This window comes from Rana temporaria, chromosome 3, assembly GCF_905171775.1.
Source record: "Rana temporaria chromosome 3, aRanTem1.1, whole genome shotgun sequence".
In the NCBI taxonomy this organism is placed as follows: Eukaryota; Metazoa; Chordata; class Amphibia; order Anura; family Ranidae; genus Rana; species Rana temporaria.
The window spans coordinates 316,705,359-316,729,402 of record NC_053491.1 but is presented as its reverse complement, the minus strand read 5'-3'; the positions used below and the strand labels follow the sequence as shown (position 1 = coordinate 316,729,402).

Genomic DNA, 24,044 nt, shown 5'->3' with positions numbered 1-24,044 from the left:
GATCTTTTTTCCAATATGGTTAGAAAGTACTTTTACAAAAATGCATCACAAAGAATGTATATTTGTTAAACAGATGTATACAAATGCCTCTAGAAGTTTAAAATCTTTATTTCATAAATGTGTATTTTTGAGAAAAATATTTTTCAAAAATATGAAAAACACTCCCAAAATGTGTAAAACAATGTATTATAATATAATACAGTAATATAAAATAGTGTCCTTAACAGAGAAAAATCACAACTAAATGAAAACGATACACCTGAATCAATTCAAATTAGTTCCCTTTTGGTTCATATTTAGTAAAGTAAGCTTTGATTATTTACTATGTAAAAAATAAAGGAAGAAATTATGCTTGTAGGTGTCTATAGCAGCTGACACATCCATTAACATAGATTGATATAACTTACATACAAAAATAGTCCAGTGCTTGGTGTAGACTGAAGTGAAAACAAATACCAGTGCAAAAAGAGAGAAAAAATAGTTCAATATATACCGTGTTTCCCCGAAAATAAGCCCGGGTCTTATATTAATTATGCCAACAAAAGACACAGTAGGGCTTATTTTCGGGGTAGGTCTTACCATGTAATGTGCTGTCTTCTCTCCCCCTCTCCCTCCCTGCCTGTCAGGAATCCCCAGTGTGAACTGAGTTAAAATGCTTGTACAATCCTATAATCCTCTATTACAGTAGTATATAATGTACAATGTGTGCGTTTCTGTAATATAATTGTGCCAAATACATTTGTTATAGCGCCGCTCTGCACTTCTGTTACCCGCCGGAGCTCTCTTCCCCGCACTTATATTACAGAAACACACACATTGTACATTATAAACTACTGTAATATAGTGGATTAGAGGATTTTACAAGCATTTTTAACTAGGGCTTATTTTCGGGGTAGGGCTTATATTGCAGCCTTCCTGGAAAATAATGCTAGGTCTTATTTTCAGGGTAGGTCTTATTTTTGGGGAAACAGGGTAGTCCAAAATGATAACACCACTGTGATCATCCAAAGGTCTTCTTCTATATCAAAATCACCATGCAACAGTCCGTGAGACATCCAATTCTCCCATGATCAACCACTGTGAAGGAGGACATACAGGCTTACTAGATTGAGTGGACTTCCATGCCGTAGGAACAGAGTCAATCACGCGTGTATGGATGTGACATCCAAAACAGTAATATGGACACCTCTCCACTAGACATGGTCAAGTTAGTGGTGTATAGCATATGATTCTTCAGATGGGTCATAAATATAAAACTCATGGTTGGTCACAGGTCAAATAGCAGTCCATTCAGCACCTAGATTTCGAGATTCAGCCTCAGCCCCATTCCTCTTCCTGCAGCTCTGATCATCCCCATCTGTGGGAATAACAAGGAATGCCCACAACTGGGGATGATCAGAGCTGCAGGAAGAGGATGGGGCTGAACCTTTACATCTAGATGGTGCATGGACTGTCATCAGAACTGTGACAGAACACAAGTTTTACATCTATCACCCATCTGGAGAGTTATATGGGATAAACCACTAACTTGACCGCTTCTAGAGGAGAGGTGTCCATATTACTGTTTTAGATGTCACATCCATACAAGCATGACTGACTCTGTTCCTATGGTATGGGAGTCCACTAAATCTGGTAAGCCTGTATGTCCCTCTTCACAGTGGTGGATCATGGGAATTGGGTGTCTCATGAACTGTTGCATGGTGATTTTCACAGAGAACAACACTTTTGGTTGATCACAGTGGTGTTAACATTTCGGACTACATAGTGAACTATTTCTTCTCACTTTTTGCACTGCTATTTGTTTTCACTTCAGTCTACACCAAGCGCTGCACTATTTTTGTATTTACTATGGACTGCAATATTATTAATGCATAACCCATATCTCTAATATCTTTTAATTATTTCACATAAGCACAGCTTTCATTCCTGAATACTAATACTAATACTAAGTAGTCACACAAAAAATGTGAAAACAAGTTTAATGAGAACAAAAATGCAAACACTAAACAGGCTACACACATAGCTAAACGTACCTATGCCAAAACGATATAATTCTCACTTTACAGTAGGTACTAGGTCTGCTTAATGCATTGGTACTGAATTGGAAAAAGAATCAAGGTATAAACATCTAGGGCCAGATTCACGTAGCTCAGCGGATCTATAGATCCGCTCGATCTACGTGAATTAAGATCCGCTCCCGCAAGTTTAGGAGGCAAGTGGCTAATTCACAAACCACTTACCTCCAAACTTGCGACGGCGGATCCTAAATCCCCCAGCAGAATTCAAATTCCGCGGCTAGGGGAGTGTCATATTTAAATCAGGCGCGTTCCCGCGCCGATTTAAATGCGCATGTGTCGTCCGTAGAATTTCCCGGCGTGCATTGCTCCCACTGACGTCACTAGGACGTCAGTGGTTGCGACGTGAGCGGGACTTGCGACGCGCGTGTTCGTGAATCGGCGTACGCAAACAACGTAGGAAAATTCAAATTCGACGCGGGAACGCCGGCTATACCTAACATTGGCTGCGCCTGATAAAAGAAGGGGTAAGTATACGACGGAAAACCGCTATGGAAACGACGTAAGAACACTGCGACGGGTCCGCGTACGTTCGTGAATTTGCGTATCTCGCTGATTTACATATTATTTATCGTAAATCAGCGGGAACGCCCCCGGCACCATTTTTAAATTTAAAAAAAGATCCGACAGTGTAACACAGTGTAACACTGTCGGATCTAGCCCTATCTATGCGTAACTGATTCTATGAATCAGGCGCATAGATAGGACCAGTTTACGTCTGAGATATGATGGTGTATCTGTAGATACACCGTCGTATCTCTTTGTGAATCTGGCCCCTAGTGTGGCCTTTGTTAAAGTAGGACTAATGGCAAAACTTTTTTTCATTTTGGAGTAAGGGGGAGGGGAGTTTCCCATCTGTGTCCAATTGGAGAGCTTTCTCTTCACTTCCTGTGCCATAGCCAAAACAGGAAATGAGAGGAAATCCTTGCAAAGTGAATGAATCCCAGGCTGTCACCAGGGTCACCGGAACTAGTGTCCCCATTGGAAGATTTTCCCTTTAATATTGTTCTGATGTCAACCTTAAATTTGTGATTTTCTTTATTTTTAGTTTTGGTGATGACAGTAAACAGGACAAACGGGGGCACAGACAGGAATAAGACCTAACGGGTGTTCTAATCTCTCTCCACTCAATCCAAAACTATTCTTATTCTATTGTTATTCTTTACTTGTTATTATTTTATATGATTCCACATTTGTCAAACAGAAACATTTAGAAAAGCATAAATAGCTTTCAGAAATGTAACTATCCAATAGGGCCTTAGGCAACCTCATTCCTGACTATAATATAAGTAAATTACATTTTACTTTTTCTGATGTCAACCAGAACCCTTAATGCATGGCCCTGTGTAAAGCCATTTTACCATAACACCGTCTCTTGCTTTGCTGTATTGAATGCAAAGCAATAATCAGAACCCAATCTTTACTTTTAGTTTTGTTTGCATGAGGCTGCCTTGATACTGTTCTTTGTGTACTGCAGAGTGTATGGTAACACACCTGTGTAGCTGTGAATGGGCCCATATAGCTTCTCTTTCACACTAAACTTAAAGATATGAACCAGTCTTAAAGCAAATGATCACATTTTTCTTGAAATGCATTATTATGTAGTAAAATGCATGAATTTTGTTGCATGATAATGGACAAATGTGAATATGTTATCTCCATGACCAGACAACCATGGCTGTGCATATTTTCTATATGCATTCTTCAACTTAGAAAAACTTCTAAACTCTGATGAAATCTGAAATATTACATCGTAAGTGACTTTTGCAGGAAAAAGTGTTAAAAAACCCTACACCAGAGGTCCAACATTAAATCCCTAGAAAATGCTGATGTTCTAGGTTTCAGAGATCTCCACAATCTGAGCCTTCCATCACCAGGAATAAAAAGTCGAGACCCGCAATCCTAATAATATTTTCACAAGTCAAGTGTTTTTTTCTACTCTAGGTCTCATTTACCCAGGGTATATACATTTTCAGCCTGTGTGAGGGCTGTACTTACACACAGAAACAACTGGCCTTCTAGCGTGGACACAGCTACTGATCCAAATGTGACATCTGTGCAGTTGTGGGTGCACGGTACCAAACACGCCCTGAGTGTATTTGGGGCCATGCACCCACACCCACACGGATCTCACTTTGATAGCAGTGGCCGTGTCCATGCAACCACTGTGTCCAAATTGACATCAATAGGGTTGCCTGCATGGGAATACATCGAACACTTGAAAACACAGCCATCATAAGGGGCACACATTCATTTACCCCCTGTGAATCAGGCCTTATTTTTCAAATCTGGTGTATATTCCTTGTCAGGGCTGTCAGTCAGTCAGTGTTTCCTCTCACTGGTTTCCAATGTGGTCTGTGTTTGCGGCTATTTATCTATTGCTGTTACACATGTCTGTTTTTAAATAACTCAATCTGACCTGTATTGGCTTAAAGCTGTATTAACGCCAAAACCCAAAATGTTATATATTGCAGCATACCAATCATTAGCTGTAGTGGCTGTATTAGTTTTAGGCTTTTTTTCCCTCTGTTTTCCCCTAGCTAGCCAGTAACATACCTCCTCCATTAGAGTGCCCTTACTCTGGATGAAGGAGCACAGGGTCACCTTTGGAAACCAGGATTGTCAGTTTGGAGAGAGGAGAGTGTTATGCCGTGTACACACGACCGTTTTTTCCGTCTGAATAAACTCTGACGGGTTTTTCCGATGGAATTCCGTTCAAGCTGCCTTGCATACACACGGACACACCAAATTCTGACTGTCAAAAACACGGTGACGTACAACACTACGACGACCCTAGAAAAATGAAGTATGCATGTTTTTTTCTTCTCCGTCGGAATTCCATACAGACCAACGGAATTTCCGATTTTCTTTCTGACGGAAAAAGTCCGATGGGGCATACACATGGTCGGAATATCTGATAAAAAAATTCCGTCTGACTTTTTCCATCATAAATTCCGACCGTGTGTACGCAGCATTAGATAGACTAGCAGATTAAAATACAGTAACAACTTGAAGCTATGCTCCAGCTAATACGTTATACATAGTTACAGCACACATTTTTACATTTGGGATAAAGGTTTTACATAAACAAATAAAAGCTTATTTTTTTAAGCAACAGGCTTACTGGCTGGTTCACCAGATGAAAACAAAAGAACGAAAGCCTTAAAAAGAAAACTAAGAAATTATAAGCTGCAATATAATACATTTTTTTCTCTTGTGTTTAATAATGCTTTCAGTTTATGATATTTGTCTGCATTGGATTTGACTTCTAATACTATCTGTTTGTGTTACCTGTTTTTTCAGGTTTTGACATTGTCTGTTCTGCTGTCTGCGGTTGTCCAGCTAGGCTATTCTTTGGGTCTTGTTGCCTCTGTACCTTCAGGAAGAAGTCCAGTTCCTTCTGTTCCCTGCAACTATCAGCTGCTGATATACTTCTGTTTGTCTATCCAGATGCTTTACTCGCTCTCCTGTGTGTGTATATTCAGAATCTGTTATTCTCTGACCTTGATTTACCACTATGCTTCTGCTAACAGGTCCCTTCATCACAGCAGCTCCCAAACCCCTGTAATATGTACATCAATTCCCTGCTACAAGTAAAAAAAATATACAGGGAATACAATATCCTGCCATGTGAACCAGAAAACGCCTACAGCACCTACAGAACTGAAAAAATATTAGGTAAACAAGTGAACTGCCTACTTGTCCTTTAGTAAATCAATGTCATTGTCTTTAATGGCAAAACCTTTATCAATCTGTTATTGTGTGATGTATATATATATATATATATATATTAGTGCTGTCAAGCGATTAAAATTTCTAATCACGATTAATCGCATTAATGTCATAGTTAACTCACGATTAATCACAATTAATCTCAAACGTTCACCTTAACCATGGGTGCTCAACCTTTGGCCCTCCAGCTGTTGCAGAACTACAATTCCTATCATGCCTCTGCATTTGGGAGTCATGCTTGTAACTGGCAGTGACTTGCAATGCCTTGGGACTTGTAGTTCTGCAACAGCTGGAGGGCCACGGGTTGAGCACCCATGACCTAAACCATCCTCCCAAGACCTTCTATTCTCTAGCTTCCTTGTTACCCTCTTCCATGCTTGCCTCCTGAACTTCCCAGAGGCTTTCCCAGCCTCTGGAACGCCTTAACCCAAACCATCTGGCTACCTTCTACTCTGTCTACCTTTAGACAATCTCTGAAATGTCATCTATATAAAAAGGAAGCCTATCCTATTTCTACTGGACAACAACTTTTACTTTCCCTATATTTTTTTTGTCAGCACGTACCTCTTAATCCCGATTTTCACCTGACGGCGATCCCGCGGGAGTGGGCGTTCCCAAGCACTGCCTGTGATTGACAGGCTTCCGAACGGCGCATACTGCGCGTCACAGGTTGCCGACAGAACCCGAACATCGGTGCGCATGCGCCGTATAGAGCCGCACCGACGTTCGGGTTTTTCCGGGTGAACCTCATTCGGGTTCGGGTTTTTAAAAGGGTGAACCTCATTAATCGCGCGATAAAAAAATTGATGGCGTTAAAATGGGTTTGTGTTAACGCCGTTAATAACGCGTTTAACTGACAGCACTAATATATATATATATATATATATATATATATATATATATATATATATATATATATTTTTTTTTTAATCCTGCATTTTGTTAAACATTTTCTTAAACAATTCTTTCTATGGTTTAATCAAACTACATGGGACATATTTATAAAGCAATGGATGCAATATTTTACCAAACATCCACTCTGGGTGTAACTTCTTGGTGAATGTGCAATAAAATTGCTTAAGATTTTCCAAACACTAACACAAATGATTAATGAAAATGTGGCAAGTACAGAATTGTTAAAAAAAAAAATAAATTCAAACTTGATATATGAAACATAAGATTTATAACCAAATTGAAAAATGTTAACCTACCATATTTCAGATTAAACAAAAAGGAGATTAAGAGTGTTAGATTTAAACTACAACTCACCTTGTTTGGACCACTCAAACAGCCTGTATCTGAAGAGGTATCATTGTCTTTAACTAATTCTCGTAACTGGGGAAAATCCAGAGTCTGAAAAAAAGCTGAATCCCGCTGCTGTGGGGCGGGGGGGACATTCGTCTGATAGCATTGCCCTCCTGGTGGAACCATCCTGACCTCCATGTATTTTAGGGTTCCATCCGTGTTCAGAAAAAGAGCCGGCTGATACTGATCCATGTATGACTTGGACTCAGATCCACTAAGATAACAGCAACTTCTGCTGTAACCATATGCTTCCTTTCGCAGACATCTCACTACCAATATAATAAATGTCACAAGGGAAACTAAACTGATAGCTACTAGAGATACAATTAAATATAAAGTCATATTTGATGATACTTTAGGATGTGTAAATAAATCACCAGATTTGTGTCTCTCTACTACAATATCATCTGTTATACTTACAAGTATAGTGACAGTAGTAGATAGTGGGGGATCCCCATGGTCATTGATAGAAATTATAAGTTGCTGCTCTGTATTTTCTGTTTCTTGAAAACCTTGTAGTGTCCTGACCTCTCCTGTATGTTTAGATACCTGGAATAGTAAAGCACTGGCAGGATCAATGAGGTTAAAGGCCAACCAGGCATTGTGACCAGAGTCCAGATCCACTGCAGTCAGTTTTGTCACCAGATATCCGGCACTTGTAGATTTTGGGATCCTCTCTTGGACAATGAGATCCTCAGAGTGCTCCGGATACAGCAGGGTGGGGGAATTGTCATTTGTATCCAATATGAATATAAAGACAGGGACAGTGGAAAATAACTTTGGAGATCCAGAATCCTCTACTTTTATGGTGATTTTTAGTGTCTGAATGTGTTCATAGTCAAAAGAACGCTGAGCATATATATCACCGTTTTTAGAATTAATGTAAACAAAAGAGGATACAGAGGATCCATCTATCTGGGTCTCCACTATAGAGTAAACTAGTTCAGCATTAACCCCTTCATCTGCATCAGTTGCAGACACTGTACATAGAAGAGTCCCAGGGTCACTGTTCTCCTTAGTGAAGGCATTATAGGTAGATTGTGTAAATGTTGGTGCGTTATCATTAACATCAGAAACCCTGAGACTAACAATCGCCCTACTGGACAGAGCTGGAGAATCTAAATCAGTAGCTGTTAGCTCTATAGTGAATTGGGATATTTTTTCCCTATCCAAAATCCCATTAGTGATCAATGAATAATGATTTTTAATAGTACTGGTTTTAAATGGACTATCCGGGGATAGTTCCAACTGTATTTCCCCATTTTTCCCAGAGTCCTTATCTTCTATATAAATATAACCCACAACCGTTCCCAAGGGCATATTTTCTGGAATCTCATTTGCCATTGAAGCAAAAGAAATCTCAGGATAATTGTCATTTACATCTTCTATTTCTATATGAACCACACAGTCACCTTCTAGTTTAGGAAATCCCTTGTCTACTGCTTTAATAATAAATTCATAAAAGTTGTTATCCTCATAATCTACAGATCCATTAATATAAATCTGACCACTCTGTTCATTTAAAGCAAATTTATCTTTGATGGATTCTGCTGTGTGATCAACAATATAATACAGGATTTCACCATTTGCTCCCCCATCAAGATCTGTTGCATTTAAAGTTAATATAACAGTATTTAAAGGGAGATTTTCCTTAAGGTTGATTTTATACACTGGCTGATCAAAGACTGGTGGATTATCATTAATATCTAACACTTTTATTGTGATATGACAGGATCCGGATCTAGATGGTTCTCCTCCATCTATAGCAGTGAGAATAAGATTGTGTTCTTGTTTCTCCTCCCTATCTAACACCTTCTCTAATATCAGCTGAGGGATGAGAGTGCCATCCTTACGATTCTTTACAGATAATGAGAAATAAGGATTTGTGTTTAATATGTACTGGCTAACACCATTGACACCAACATCTAAATCTTTAGCAATATCTAAGGTAAACCTAGCACCAGAACTTAATAATTCTGTAATCTCAATGATGCGCTTACTAGATAAGAAAGTGGGAGAATTATCATTAATATCCTGAACCTCTATGTCTAAAGTAAAATGTTCTACGGGGTTTTCAGCCACCACCTCTAAGTGCAACACACAGCTCACACTGGATCCGCACAGGATCTCTCTATCAATCCGATCATTTACAGTCAAGCCTCCATTTTCCTTATTTACAGTAAAAAAAAAAAGATATTTCCCCGATGATAAATGTAATCTGCGCAAAGAAACCTCTGCACGTTTTATGCCCAGATCCTGAGCTACATTCCCTACCCATGTCCCTGGATCAGACTCCTCCACAATAGAATAACAAAGCTGCCCAGAGACCCAGCCCCAGCTACAAAGGAGAAGGGAGAAAGCTGATGTCCATATCTTACAATGTTTCCTTAAAATGTGTTGTACCATAGATCCTCTGTAATCCAAAATGCCTGCTTATAAAATTGCACAATTGGTTTTGCAAAAATAATCCAAATATTGCAATAACATCTTCACGATCGTTGACTGAGCAGCTCTTTGTGTGTGAGAGAGGAGATGGGAAGGTGAATCACTGAGCCAGGGGGAGGAGAGAGCTGAGCTAACTTGAGCAGATATATTGCTGAAGCTAAATAAAATGTGTGGGTGACAAGTCTGCCCTCTTGTGGTCATCAGACAAAACATCTACCAAAGAAGTAATGACTACATTTTACTAGGACAAATTAATATTGCCTTTAATTGAATATAAATGATCTACAAATGTGATAATTGTATATCTCCTATTTTTTTATGATAAACAGTGCTTTACATATAATGTAAGTAAAACAAAATATGTTTCTTACATAGAACACATATGCAAACACAAAACTGGCATTTTCTATATCCTTACTAATCAGACTCTAATTTAATTTAGGAAAAATCTGTAATGCTTGATTTAAGTGCTATTAAACCCAAAACCAAAACTGTTTATTGCAGCTTAACAATTGTTAGATGTGGTGCTGCATTAGTTTTCTTTATTAATACTTTTTCCTCTCTATTTTTACATGGGGATCTGGCCAGTACCACACTTTTTCTAGTGCCTACACTCTGCATGAAAAAGCAACAGAGACAGTTTTAGAAAGCAGCTTTGTCAGTCTGGGGATAGGTTATTGTTAGATGCACTAGCAAATTATGATACACTGCAAATTGAAGCCAAACTCTAGCTATCACTTTACCTCTTAGTGGTAAATCATTTGTCTCAACCCTCTGCCACATCTGCAGGACATTGTGTTCTGTTGAATAACAACAGACTTACTGGCAGTATCACCAGGTGAAAAAAAAATGCAGCCATAACATCTAAGAATTGGAAAGCTTCAATATAATAAATGTTTGCTTTTAGGTTTAATAATGATTTTATTCTAAAACCTCATTAATGTTGATTTGTTAAATTTAGTTCAATTATTAATACATTATTGATTTGGTGGTGATAATACTAAGACATTGCAAGATTAAATAAATACCTAAAAAAAATGCCATTGTCCACCTCTTTGTCGTGCTGCAACTGTGCTGCAAAAACAAGTAAGGGTGTTTCATACCTGTTCACTTGCAAGAGCTCTGCCTAGGTCCAATTGAAGTATTAGTTCCAAATATACCTGGGTAGAGTTTGGCGAACAGTTTGAGCCGAGAAAAAGTTCAGCCAAACATTCAAATTTGAGCGCCTCACAATGCGTGCTGCACTATGCATTCTAAGGCCCCATACACACGAGAGAATTTATCCGCGAATACAGTCCAGCGGACCGTTTCCACGGATAAATCCTCACGAGGATTTCCGCGGATTTCTATGCGATGGAGTGTACACACCATCGCATTGAAATCCGCGCCGAAATCCTCTGGCGATGACGTGTCGCGCCGTCGCCGCGATTATGACGCGGCGACGTGCGCGACGCTGTCATATAAGGAATTCCACGCATGCGTCGAATCATTACGACGCATGCGGGGGATCCCTTCGGAACGGATGGATCCGGTGAGTCTATACAGACCAGCGGATCCATCCGTTGGAATGGATTCCAGCAGATGGATTTGTTTGGCATGTCAGCAAATATTCGATCTGCTGGAATCCATCCCAGGGGAGATATATCCGCGGAAACAGATCCGCTGGAGTGTACACACCATAGGATCTATCCGCTGAAACTCATTTGCTGGGATTTTTCAGCGGATGGATTCTATGGTGTGTACGGGGCCTTAGCCCTGATTGGTCAAACCTTTGCCCAATCAGAGCACAGTGAATAGCTGGTTGTTAACCACTTCAGCCCCGGAAGAATTTACCCCCTACCTGACCAGAGAAGTTTTTGCGATTCGGCACTGCATCGCTTTAACTAAAAAATGCGTGGCCATGCAAAGATGCACCCAAACAAAATTTATGTCCTTTTTTTTCCACAAATAGAGCTTTCTTTTGGTGTTATTTGATCACCTATGCAATTTTTTTTAGTGCTGTAAACAAAAAAAGAGCGACAGTTTTGAAAAAAAGCAATATTTTTTACTTTTTGCTATATCAAATATCCCCAAAAAATATATTAACATTTTTTTCCCCTCAGTTTAGGCTGTTTTATATAAACATATTTTTGGTAAAAAAAATATCACAATAAGCGTATATTGATTGGTTTGCGCAAAAGTTATAGCATCTGCAAAATAGGAGATAGTTTTATGGCATTTTTATTATTATTATTTTTTTACTAGTAATGACGGCGATCTGAAATTTTTATCATGACTGCGACATTATGGCGGACACTTTTGATGCTACTTTGGGACCATTGTCATTTATACAGCGATCAGTGCTTTGGCGTCCGCTGGGTGGCGTTCACGTCGTTTTCCGCGTCGGGTATGCAAATTAGCTATTTCCGACGATCAACGAACGTACGAGCGTCCGGCGCATTTTTTTGCGGCGTCTCTAGTCGGCTTTTTCCGGCGTATAGTTAAAGCTGGTATTTCGTTGCGTATAGTTAGACCTGCCATGTTAAGTATGGCCGTCGTTCCCGCATTTGTTTTTATTTATTTTTTATTTTGCGTAAGTCGTCCGTGAATCGGGATGAACGTAATTCACGTCTAAGTTAAAAAAAATGACGTTGTTGCGACGTCATTTAGCACAATGCACGGCGGGAAATTTTGAAACGGAGCATGCGCAGTTCATTCGGCGCGGGGACGCGCTTCATTTAAATGAAACACGCCCTCTAATCGCCGATTTGAATTCTGCCGCCAGAGATAGACTACGCCGCCGTAACTTACGGCGCAAATTCTTTGGGGATTCGAACCGGCCAAAAGTAAGTTACAGTGGCGTAGCGTATCTCACATACGCTGCGCCCATCTATTTCTATGTTTATCTGCCCCATAATCTGCTTTCTGCAATGCAGTACATCTTCCTTAAAAATTATGAATAAATGATATACAGTATATGCACTTCAGTACAGTACATACAACACCAGGAAATATATGAAAATAAGTAAAAGAAATACTCATGAATACACCATGTATGATCAATGTGACCTCTATGTTTTTAGAATAAGCAAAATAAGAAAGTTAAATAACAACTCACCTTACTTGGATCATTTAAACAGCTCGTATCTGATGCAGTATCACTGTCTTTTGTTAATTCCCGCAAATGGGGGAAATCCAAAGACTGCAGAAAAGCAGAATCCCGCTGTTGAGGGGCTGGGGGCACATTAGTTTGGTAACATGGTCCTTGTCCTGAAGGACCATCCTAACTTCCATGTATTTTAATGTTCCATCTGTGTTTAGGAAAAGAGCCGGCTGATACTGATCCATGTATGGTTTTGTGTCAGTTTCACTAACATAACAGCAGCTACTACTATAACCATAACTTTCCTTCTTTAGACATTTCAGCAGTAATTTAATGAATGTCACAAGAGACACTAAACTGATAGCCACAAGAGAAACAATTAAATATAAATTCATATCTGATGGTGGTTTTGTATTAGTTAATAAATCACCAGACTACCGAAAAACCTAAATAGAACCTTTGAACTGAACTTTATACCATTAGCCAGACAGATTAAAGCTGACTTCCAACCATGGGACAGGGAGATCTTTACATGGTTTGGAAGAAGTAATATTATCAAAATGAACATAATGCCGAGATTGCTTTACTGTATTTATTGGCGTATAACGCTCACTTTTTTACCCTGAAAATAGAGGGTAAACTGTGCCTGCGTGTTATACGCAGGGGGCTTTGGAAGGTTTTTTCCCTGAAACTTCCCTCTTAAAGTTAGGGTGCGTGTTATACGCCTGTGCGTGTTATACGCCGATAAATACGGTATTTACTCCAGACCCTACCTGTAAAGATCCCCCTTGGCTTCATGAGAGAATTGAGATCTAGATTCGTAAAATGTATCTGGGCAGGAAAATCAGCGAGAATAAGGAGGGAAGTTTTGACTTTACCGAAAGTAAGGGGAGGAGTGGGATTCCCGGACCCAATGAGTTACCATGATGCTTCTCACCTGGCGCGGGTGGTAGAGTGGTGCCTCCATCAGAAGGAAAAACCATGGATTCATATAGAACAAAAAATAACGAACATCCCATTGGAAGGTATGGCGTGGATCTCAGATTCGGATATACCACAAGGGGTGAAAAAACACCCCACAGTGGGAGCTACGATAAGAGCAATAAAAAGGATTTTTAGGAAAACTAAAATTTCAAAATATCCAAGCCCACTAGTACCAGTCCTCGGAAATCCAAGGTTTGGATTAGGCCTTACAGACCTCCATTTCAATAACTTAAGGCGCCTGGGTTTGAGCAGGCTCATACATTTCAAGAGCAATAGCCAGACATGGAATAGCGGAAAAAAAGAAGAGATAATCAAGAGGGAATTAGACCCAATGAGACAATTACAATTGAAAGCAGCTATTCAAGCAATGATACCACAAGGTGAAAGGATTCAAGGCCTACCAGAGTTTGAGGAAGCCTGTTGTAAGGGAGAACCAATGAGACACGGTTTGTCACATATGTACAGCCTACTAGTGAAGTCAGAAGCTCCACAAGATCTAGCATTCATTCAAGAGAAAGAGACCTGGGGATTACATTCTCGGAGACTCAGAAAATAAAAATTTTTAGGTTTACAAATAAGGCTTCGCTAGCTACCAGGTACCAGGAGGGGGGGATATAAAATCCTAACCAGATGGTATAGAACTCCCGTAGCTTTAAAGCGGATATTTCCGCAAGTAACAGACCAGTGTTGGCGATGTAGTGAGGCGGAGGGTACCATGATACATTTTTTTTGGGAATGCTCTTAACTTAAAGAATTCTGGAAAATGGTAGCTGACACAGTAAAAGAAATTACTGAGGTGACTCTGGGAGACAATCCGGCAGCATTTTTATTAAATGACTTCCCAATCTCCATGGTAAAGTTTAAAAATTCTCTACTCAGGCATCTACTTACAGCAGCAAAGGCCTGTATTCCAATTCTTTGGAAAAGCATGGAGGTGCCGACAAGACAACAATGGCTGGGAAGAGTAACGGAAATACAGCAGATGGAAAACCTGACTATGGGAATGAGAGAACAGGAGGAGAAATATAGACAGGTGTGGGCGCCATATATTAATTATAGAGAGCGGAATCCCTGAGGCGGGGGGGGGGGCGGCTGGGGGTGGATGGGAGAGGGAGAGAGATGCTCGCGCTAGGGGGATTTTTTTTTTTTTTTTTTTTTTGGAATTCAGGAGGGTGGGTAAATAACCAGGGGTCAAGCCTGGTGTAGGGGGGAGGGGTAATCATGTTGGTACAGCTATAATAACATACAGGGGAATAAGAATGTGGGGGAATCCCAACTGTATATGAATAGAAATGTTTGTATGATAAAATTGTATTGGTTTATGTATGAACTATGATATAAAATAAAAAATAGAGAATTAAAAAAAAAAAAAATCACCAGACTTAGGTTTTTCTACTACAGCCTTATTAGCCATACTGACAATTACAGTGACGGTAGTAGATAATGGGGGATCCCCATGATCACTGATAGAGATGCAGAGTTGTTGCTCTGTATTTTCTTTTTACTGAAATCCTCAGGTAGTTCTGATTTCTCCTGTATGTTTTGAAACTTGGAACAGTAGAGAACTGCTGGGTTCAATAAGTTCAAAGGCCAAACAGGCAGAGTCAAGATCCACTGCAGTCAGTTTTGTCACCAGAAATTCAGTGCTTATAGATTTTGGGATCCTCTCTTGGACAATGAGATCCTCAGAGTGTTCTGGGTACAGCAGGGTGGGGGAGTTGTCATTTGTATCCAATATCAATATAAAGACAGGGACAGTGGTAAATAACTTTGGAGAGCCATAGTCCTCTAATTTCACTGTGATTTGTAGAGTCTGAATGTGCTCATAGTCAAAGGAACGCTGAGCATATATATCACCAGTATTAGAATTGATATAAACAAAAGAGGATACAAAAGATCCACCTATCTGAGTCTCTACTATAGTGTAAACCAAATCAGAGTTAACACCCTCATCAGCATCAGTAGCAGACACGGTGCATAGGAGAGCATAACATCAGTGACAGTGTCAGCTAGGCAGAACGGGGAGATGTTGTGTTTACACTAGCATCTCCCCGTTCTATGTCTTCGTGAGACGATCGCGGGTATGCCCACGGCGATCGAGTCCACGGGACCCACAGACGCACTCACAGAGATCGCGGTGGGCACACGCCCGCAACAACCGCTTCTTAAAGGGGACATACATGTACGTCGCTTTGCCTGCCCGTGCCATGCTGCAAACGTATATCTGCGTGTGGCAGGTGGCAAGTGGTTAATTAATCATTAGAGCTTATATGATAATTGGGGTGGGAGAAACTAACCCATGCTGTCTGAAATGCAAATCTCCTGGTCCACATCTAAATCATATATTATTCTACAGTATGAAGGTTAAGAGGATGTGGATAGAATTGTGTAATGATTATGTGGCTTGTTGAAGACATGTATTATGACATTTGGATTGATACTTTTTCTATCAAACTCCAGGGAAAGAGGTGATAATTAATTATCATTGGTTATATTGATTACATTAAAAAGGAAGTAAACCCTGATGGGGTACTGATGGGATACTCTTTAGCCCACTGCAAAGCCTGCAAATAAAAAGCATAATGGGCTAGTATGCATCGCATACTAGCTTATTATGTGTCACTTATCTGCAAAAGAAACAAGCGATGTCCCCAGAGTAGGCAGCGTCCATCTTCTGTCTCCTCTTCCTTCCGGGCTGCGGACTCCAGCTCTGTGATTCGCCTGAGCCGCGTGACGTCACTTACGGCACAGGCTGGGGAAGAAACGGCACTTAGTTTAATTTCTTCCCCATGCATGCGCCGTTGGGATTTTCGGCAGACTACAAGTGAAATATCTCCTAAACGGCGCACGTTTAGGAGATATTTCCACTACCTATAGGTAAGCCTTATTCTAGGCTTATCCTATAGGTAGAAGTAGTCAAAAGGGATTTACAACCACTTTAAAGGAGCTGTTTAAATCTTGAATGGAGAAAATATCACCCCACACTAACTAAAATTATATTTAAAATTTATGGCTGTTTTGTAGGGGAATGAGAATCAAGCAAAACATTTACGGCTGTTTTGTAGGGGAATAAGAATGAAGCAAAAAATAAACTAAAAAAGAAAAAGAAAAAGAGTTATTTTGAAAGCTGATGGGCCAAATATAGGAATACATTTCAGTGCTTCTGTTACTTAGATAGGGTGCTGTACTTATCCCCTTGAAAGACCAATTGACAGCCAATGGGAAGTGTTCATGTCAACCGGCACCCAAAGAAGCACCTTCTCACTCTGCAGTCCAGAATTGAGAAGATTCAGGATGTAGTGTGTCATAAAACTGCTGATTATCATAAGTATATTGGGCATTTTGTCTTTAGAAAAGGTTTGAGGTATTGTTTGTTGTAGGAGGATGATCACTGCTCAGGCTTTAAGGTTAAAGAAATTTGATTTAGTTTGAAATGTACTATTAAATTGTCATAATCTATTTAGTTTCTTATGTAAAAAAAAAAAGGTCACTAGTATTAATGTATGTATGTACTATTGGCTGTCAAGAAATGTGTTTTTAACTGTGAGAAATTAGATAGTGACATTCCACTCTTATAAAAAAAGACATGGAAATTGTTTTAAACTATAGATATTGCACATTGTAGCCAAGTATAATTTGCACTTACATTTTCTAACCATGTGTACATACCACTATTCTGTTTTTTGCCTGTTAACACTGCTACATAAACACCCAAACTTTATAAAAGGAAACATTAGTATGTTTTTATTTAAGAAACCTCCAGTAATTGTTTGCTTTGGCCTTAAAACATTGGCCCTGATGTACATTTTATTAATTAGGGCAGATCTCAGATCTACTCTAACCTCCATTGCCCCTTAATTCTATATATTCTAAATTGTATGTATTTTTTTATTACATTTTTTTACTTTATGAAAGTACTTTTACTAAAGAAAGATCTCATATTTTCTTGTTGTCTCCTGGGCAGGAGGTGAGAGGCAATCTTCCAATGAGGAAGCCTCCTCTTGTGTCCAAAAAGATTTACGAGACCAAGGAGATGTCACCTGCTGGGTTGAATGTTAACTTTGATCTCAATTGCTTTATTTCTAATATATAGGTGTTTTTTTAATAAGTGGTTTCTATTAATTTGTACAATGTGGATTTTTATAAATTGGTATATGTTTTTTTATATTACATTTATTGATGTTTATATTTTATATAATTTTCAATATGTATGTGTATATCATTCTCAAATCGGGAAGATGGTATTTCTTTTAGAATTGTTTTTCATTTTTAAAGGATAGAGTGCTTTTTTAACAAAGGTATGTTCCCCTTTACATTTTAATCTGAGACTTGTGTGCCTGTATATCTTTCTTTTATGGTATAATTAGGTTTTTATTTTCCCTTATATTACTTAAATATCAGTGCCAGTCTTATTTACATAATCATGTTATTTCTGTATGCACTTTATATGACTGTATTTGTGTCTGGTGTCCCGTCTTTGGCTGAACGGCTCCCCTGGTGTTAAAAAAGTTTCTTTATGTGATAAGGGCAGTGATTAGGCAGCTCTATCAGTGAGTCCGATTCCCTGATTGACGGTCACCATGACAATATTTATTTACTGCAGGCCGTCAACGTGTATTCCACCCCACGTTGAAGAAGTCCTGCCCACGGACGTAACGCGTATGGGGGGAGGAATCACGTCTGACGTCACTCGCGGCTATCTTTTTGGTTTGAAACCACTACATGTCTTTATGCAGGCACGCGGCTTTAAGTACTGCTGATTGTAAGTAGATTTCCAACCTTTTTTAACAATAAATATACATACGAAGGGCACTAGATTGTCTTCCTCTGTTTTTCCATATGCTGTGGAGTTCATCAAAGGTGTTGAATTGCAATCGCTATCCAGAGTGTGAGCTTTACTGCTTTATGACCTGTCTCATGTCAAGAATATGAGGTCAATCACTATCAACTGTCATATCGTCTTGCTCCTCACTGCACCAAATTGATTTGTGCCATTTTCACATGCACTAATTATTATCATTTGGACTTTCTATGATTCATTTTATGGACTTTTTATAATTTATAAAATAGTTTTGTTGTATATTTTAACACAACTGTTAAGAAGTCATGTTGAAACTATCACATAGGCAGCTACTTTACAGAAATGCCTTGGTACCCTTTAAAATTGATGTATGAAATGTAATGGTGAAAAGTAAATAGAAACACAAAAAAAGGGTACCAAAAGGTGACCCAGGGTCAGACTTTAAAGGCACAGCAAACAATGAAGGATATCGAAAAAATTAGTGCATTTATTAAGACAAAAGTACGTACATGGTATGAAAAAGAGCAAAGAAAAATGAATTAAATAACATATATGCTATGACGCACAAGGGTTCACTATATATCATGTATCATAGAATGTATGTTTTTTAATTTGTTTTTCTATGCTCTTTTTCATACCATGTATGTACTTTTGTCTTAACTACTTGCCGACCAGCCACCATCGTTTTACGGCGGCAGGTCGGCTCCCCTGCGCAAGAGCCAGTAGCTCGATTGCCGCCAGGCATACGTGATCGATCGTTACAGAGCGGGGACCGGGAGCTGTGTGTGTAAACACACAGCTCCTGGTCCTGTCAGGGGGAGAAATGCTGATCTTCTGTTCATACATTGTATGAACAGAAGATCAGTCATTTCCCCTAGTGAGGCCACCCCCCTTACAGTTAGAACACACCCAGGGAACATACTTAACCCCTTCCCCGCCCCTAGTGTTAACCCCTTCACTGCCAGTGGCATTTTTATAGTAATCCAATGCATTTTTATAGCACTGATCGCTATAAAAATGCCAATGGTCCCAAAAATGTGTCAAAAGTGTCCGAAGTGTCCGCCATAATGTCGCACTACCGGAAAAAAAATATTCATTTTTTTCAAAATTGACGCTCTATTTTTGTTTATGGCGCAAAAACTAAAAACCGCAGAGGTGATCAAATACCACCAAAAGAAAGCCCTTCTTGTGGGGGGAAAAGGACGCCAATTTTGTTTGGGAGCCACGTCACACGACCGCACAATTGTCAGTTAAAGCAACGCAGTGCCGAATCGCTAAAAGTGCTCTGGTCTTTGACCAGCAATATGGTCCGGGGGTTAAGTGGTTAATAAACGCAATCATTTTTTCTATATCCTTCATTGTTTACTGTGCCTTTAAAGTCCGGTCCTGTGTCAGCTTTTGGTACCCTTTTTTTGTGTTTCCATAATTACCTACGGATGTGGCAATGTGAGTGCTTCCCTTCTTAGGTGCAAAGTCAATGTTATTTAAACCTTAAAAGAAAACAGCATAACACTCAAACACAAATATGCTTTTAAAATGCAAATATAATATGCCCATGGTTGATAGAAATTCACACTAATTCACATTGATTCACAATATACTATAATACCATTTGTCTGTAAGATGTGAACAGGTCCATGTATTTACAACTAACAGTGACCACTCATGCGTCAAATTTTTATTTTTATATAATCATAATTGTCATTAGTATATGGGAATATTCTGCTTTTCAAAAGTACCACAGACAAGAATACATTTAATGCAAATCATAATAAAAAAACTGAACAATTTCTTTGCATGCTTAAAACATTTACATTGAACATATCTATTTGGTTATGCATAAATAACCTCTATAATCTTATAAGAATGCAAGATTTGTGGATTTCTCTGTAATTACTATATGGCATCTGATATTCTCAAACAATAATTAACAATTAGAGAAAATACAATAGATTTTAGCCACAACTCACCTTATTTGGATCATCTATGCAGGCTGCATCTGAGGACACGTCAGCATCTTTAACTAGTTCCCGTAGCTTGGGAAAATCTAGAGACTGGCGAAAAGTGGAATCTCGCTGTTGTGAGGCTGGGGGCACATTAGTTTGGTAACATTGTCCTTGTCCTCCTGGAGGGACCATTCTGACCTCCATGTATTTTAGGGTTCCATCTGTGTTCAGGAAAAGAGCCGGCTGATACTGATCTGTAAATGATTTGGATTCAGAGCCACTGAGGTAACAGCAATTGTTGCTATAACCAAAGCTTTCCTTCCTCAGACATTTTACTAGTAATATAATGAATGTCACAAGGGAAACTAAACTGATAGCAACAAGAGAAACAATTAAATATAAAGTCATATCTGATATTGGTTTGGAATTTTTGATAAAATCCCCAGATTTGGGTCTTTCTATTACAACCTCATCTGCTATACTGACAAATACAGTGACAGTGGTAGATAATGGGGGATCCCCATGATCAATGATACAGATGATAAGTTGCTGCTCTGTGTTTTCTAATTCATGAAATCCTCGAACAGTCTTGACCTCTCCTGTATGTTTAGACACCTGGAACATTGAAGGACTGACAGGATCAATAAGGTCAAAAGCCAACCAGGCATTGTGACCAGAGTCCAGATCCATTGCACTCAGTTTTGTCACCAGATATCCAGCAGTTGTAGATTTTGGTATCCTCTCTTGGACAATGAGATCCTCAGAGTGCTCCGGATACAGCAAGGTGGGGAAGTTGTCATTTGTATCCAATATGAATATAAAGACAGAGGCTGTAGAAAATAACTTTGGAGATCCAGAATCCTCTACTTTTATGGTGATTTGTAGAGTCTGAAAGTGCTCATAGTCAAAGGAACGCTGAGCATATATATCACCAGTATTAGAATTAATGTAAACAAAAGAGGATATGGATGATCCATCTATCTGGATCTCTATTATAGAGTAAACCAGATCAGAGTTAACACCTTCATCTGAATCAGTAGCAAACGCTGTACACAGAAGAGTCCCTGGGTCACTGTTCTCTTTAATGAAGGCATTATAGGTAGATTGTGTAAATGTTGGCTCATTATCATTAACATCAGAAACCCTGAGAATAACAGTTAATTTATTGGACAATGCAGGAAAGCTTAAATCATTAGCTGTCACCTCAATAGTGTAGTAGGATACTTTTTCTCTATCCAAAATACCATCAGTAACTAATGAATAATGACTTTTAATATTTCTTATTTTAAATGGAATATTGGGAGATATATGGAGCTGTATTTCCCCATTTTTCCCAGAATCCTTGTCTACCACATTAATAATTCCCAAAACTGTTCCTAGTGGTATATTTTCTGGAATCTCATTTGTCATTGATGTACAATCTATTTCAGGATAATTGTCATTTACATCTTCTATTTCAATATGAACCAAACAGTTACCTTCCAGTTTAGGAAGTCCTTTGTCTACTGCTTTGATAGATAGTTCATAAAAATTCCGCTCTTCATAATCTACAGATCCATTAATATAAATCTCACCATTTTGTTCATTTAAAGCAAACCGTCTTCTTGCAGATTTAGATGTATGATCATCAAAATAATACTCTATTTCACCATTTGCTCTCTCATCTGGATCTGTTGCATTTAGCTTTAATATAACAGTATTTAGGAAGATATTCTCTTTTAGACCAATTTTATAAACTGGCTGATCAAAGGCTGGTGGATTATCATTAATATCTAACACTTTTATTGTGATATGACAGGATCCGGATCTAGCCGGTTCTCCCCCGTCTATAGCAGTGAGAATAAGATTGTGTTCTTGTTTTTCCTCCCTATCTAACACCTTCTCTAATATCAGCTGAGGTATAAGAGTGCCATCTATACGATTTTTCACGGATAATGAGAAATAAGGATTTGCATTTAACATATACTGACTAACACTATTAACACCAATATCTAGATCCTCTGCTACTTCTAAGGCAAATTTGGTTCCTGGACTTGTCCAGTATTCTGTAATCTCTATAATGCGATCATTAAATGAGAAAGTAGGGGAATTATCATTAATATCCAAAATCTCTGTTTCTATACTATAAAACTCTAAAGGATTTTCAGATACTACCCTTAAACGCAAAACACAGTTCACACTGGTTCCACACAGGGTCTCCCTATCAATCTTGTCATTCACAGTCAAGCCTCCATTTTCCTTATTTACAGTAAAATATTTTTGGTATTTCTCAGATGATAAATGTAATCTGCGCTGGGCAATCTCTGCATGTCTTATGCCCAGATCCTGAGCTACATTTCCTACCCATGTCCCTGGATCAGACTCCTCCACAATAGAATAACGAAGCTGCCCAGAGACCCAGCCCCAGCTACAAAGGAGAAGGGAGAAAGCTACTTGCCATTTCCAACACAGACAGCAGCGTCCAATGTCCATATCTTAGATAATTACCAGTGTATTTTCTGTAACATAGATCCTTTGTAATTCCTAAATGCCTTGAGAATATTAATGTATCCTTCCAACCTAAAAAATCATTCATTCCATAAAAAGGGAAACACCCATGAGAATCTCATCTCGGAGCTGCAGATTTTCTTTGTGTGTGAGAGAAAAGATGGGAGGGTGAATCACTGAGCCAGGGGGTGGAGAGAGAGCAAACCAAGTCTGAGCAAATGAAAACTGTATTTCAGTTATGTAAATGGATGACAATAGTGACCTCTTCTGGTAAATCTTAATACATAACAGTATGTTTCTTCATTTATTTACAGCAAATACATGCATTTAATACATGTAGGTGTTCAATTGAAATATACTATATTGTTCTGATATAAAGGTAGTAGTTTTTTGGTTGCTTTTGACTCCCAATAACATGCAATATGTTTTTTGTTTTTTTTTAAAGTGTATTTTGTGCGTGTACTCGAGAGAGGAGCCGGACTGCAGGAGTTGGGAGTAGGCAGGCCTCCCCCAGAGGCAATCTGCCACCTTTCTCCATGCCCCGGGTGGCAATGGCGGGTGTGTGAGGGGATCCTCCCACACAGCCCGCCCTACCTGCTCCGCTTTGAAGCCCAACGGGGCAGAGGGACTCCCTATAAGGGAGTCAGAGGATTAGCCCGCTCAACCAGCCCCGTTAGTCCTTTGCCTCTCTTTAAGAGACCGCGTGGTCAAAGTGCGTGTGTGTTAACCCAATTTCGAGTGCATGTGTAGGTGTGGTGGTTTTTGTGGGAGGGGGGTGGGCGTACTAAGCGCAGGCTTACCTCGCATAGCACACCCACCGGGAGCCGGGCTGAGACCACCAAACTCAATTCACATGTAGCCGAGACCGGGAACCGAACCCCTAGCTGCAGAGGTGAATGGCTTGTCAGCGCAGTGCCAATCGCGTTGAGCCACCGCAGCTCCCACATGCAATATGTTTTAATAACAAACAATTAGTTAGAATGAATGCAAACTTTATGTGCATAGTTATTTCAAACACATAATTAATAAGATCCTATTATTATACCTCAAAAGTGATATGGTCCAGAAATATTTAGACAGAATAAAGGTGGATAAAGCACCTGGACCTGATGGCATCCATCCACGGATCCTAGGTGAGTTGAGCTCTGTCATTTCAAAGCCACTGTATCTAATATTTAGGGACTCAT

General features: G+C 39.2%; 2 protein-coding genes across 21 annotated transcripts in view; both read right to left on the bottom strand.

Annotated features, from left to right (window-relative positions):
* LOC120932487 (protocadherin gamma-C5-like) overlaps positions 1-24,044 on the bottom strand; it is a 721,441-nt gene that overhangs the window by 364,042 nt on the left and 333,355 nt on the right. Inside the window, exon 1 of one of the 20 annotated variants that reach the window (XM_040344901.1) lies at positions 7,077-9,533. The exons of the other annotated variants lie outside the window; for them this stretch is intronic. Coding sequence (XP_040200835.1) covers positions 7,077-9,518 — 2,442 coding nt within the window. The 5' untranslated portion in view covers positions 9,519-9,533. Of the gene's footprint in view, positions 1-7,076; positions 9,534-24,044 lie in introns of those variants that run through there. 20 annotated transcript variants of the gene reach the window in all.
* LOC120932490 (protocadherin gamma-C5-like) lies at positions 20,226-23,220 on the bottom strand. Its single transcript, XM_040344939.1, has one exon. The coding sequence runs from the start codon at positions 22,840-22,842 to the stop codon at positions 20,380-20,382; it is 2,463 nt and encodes an 820-aa protein (XP_040200873.1). The 5' UTR covers positions 22,843-23,220; the 3' UTR covers positions 20,226-20,379.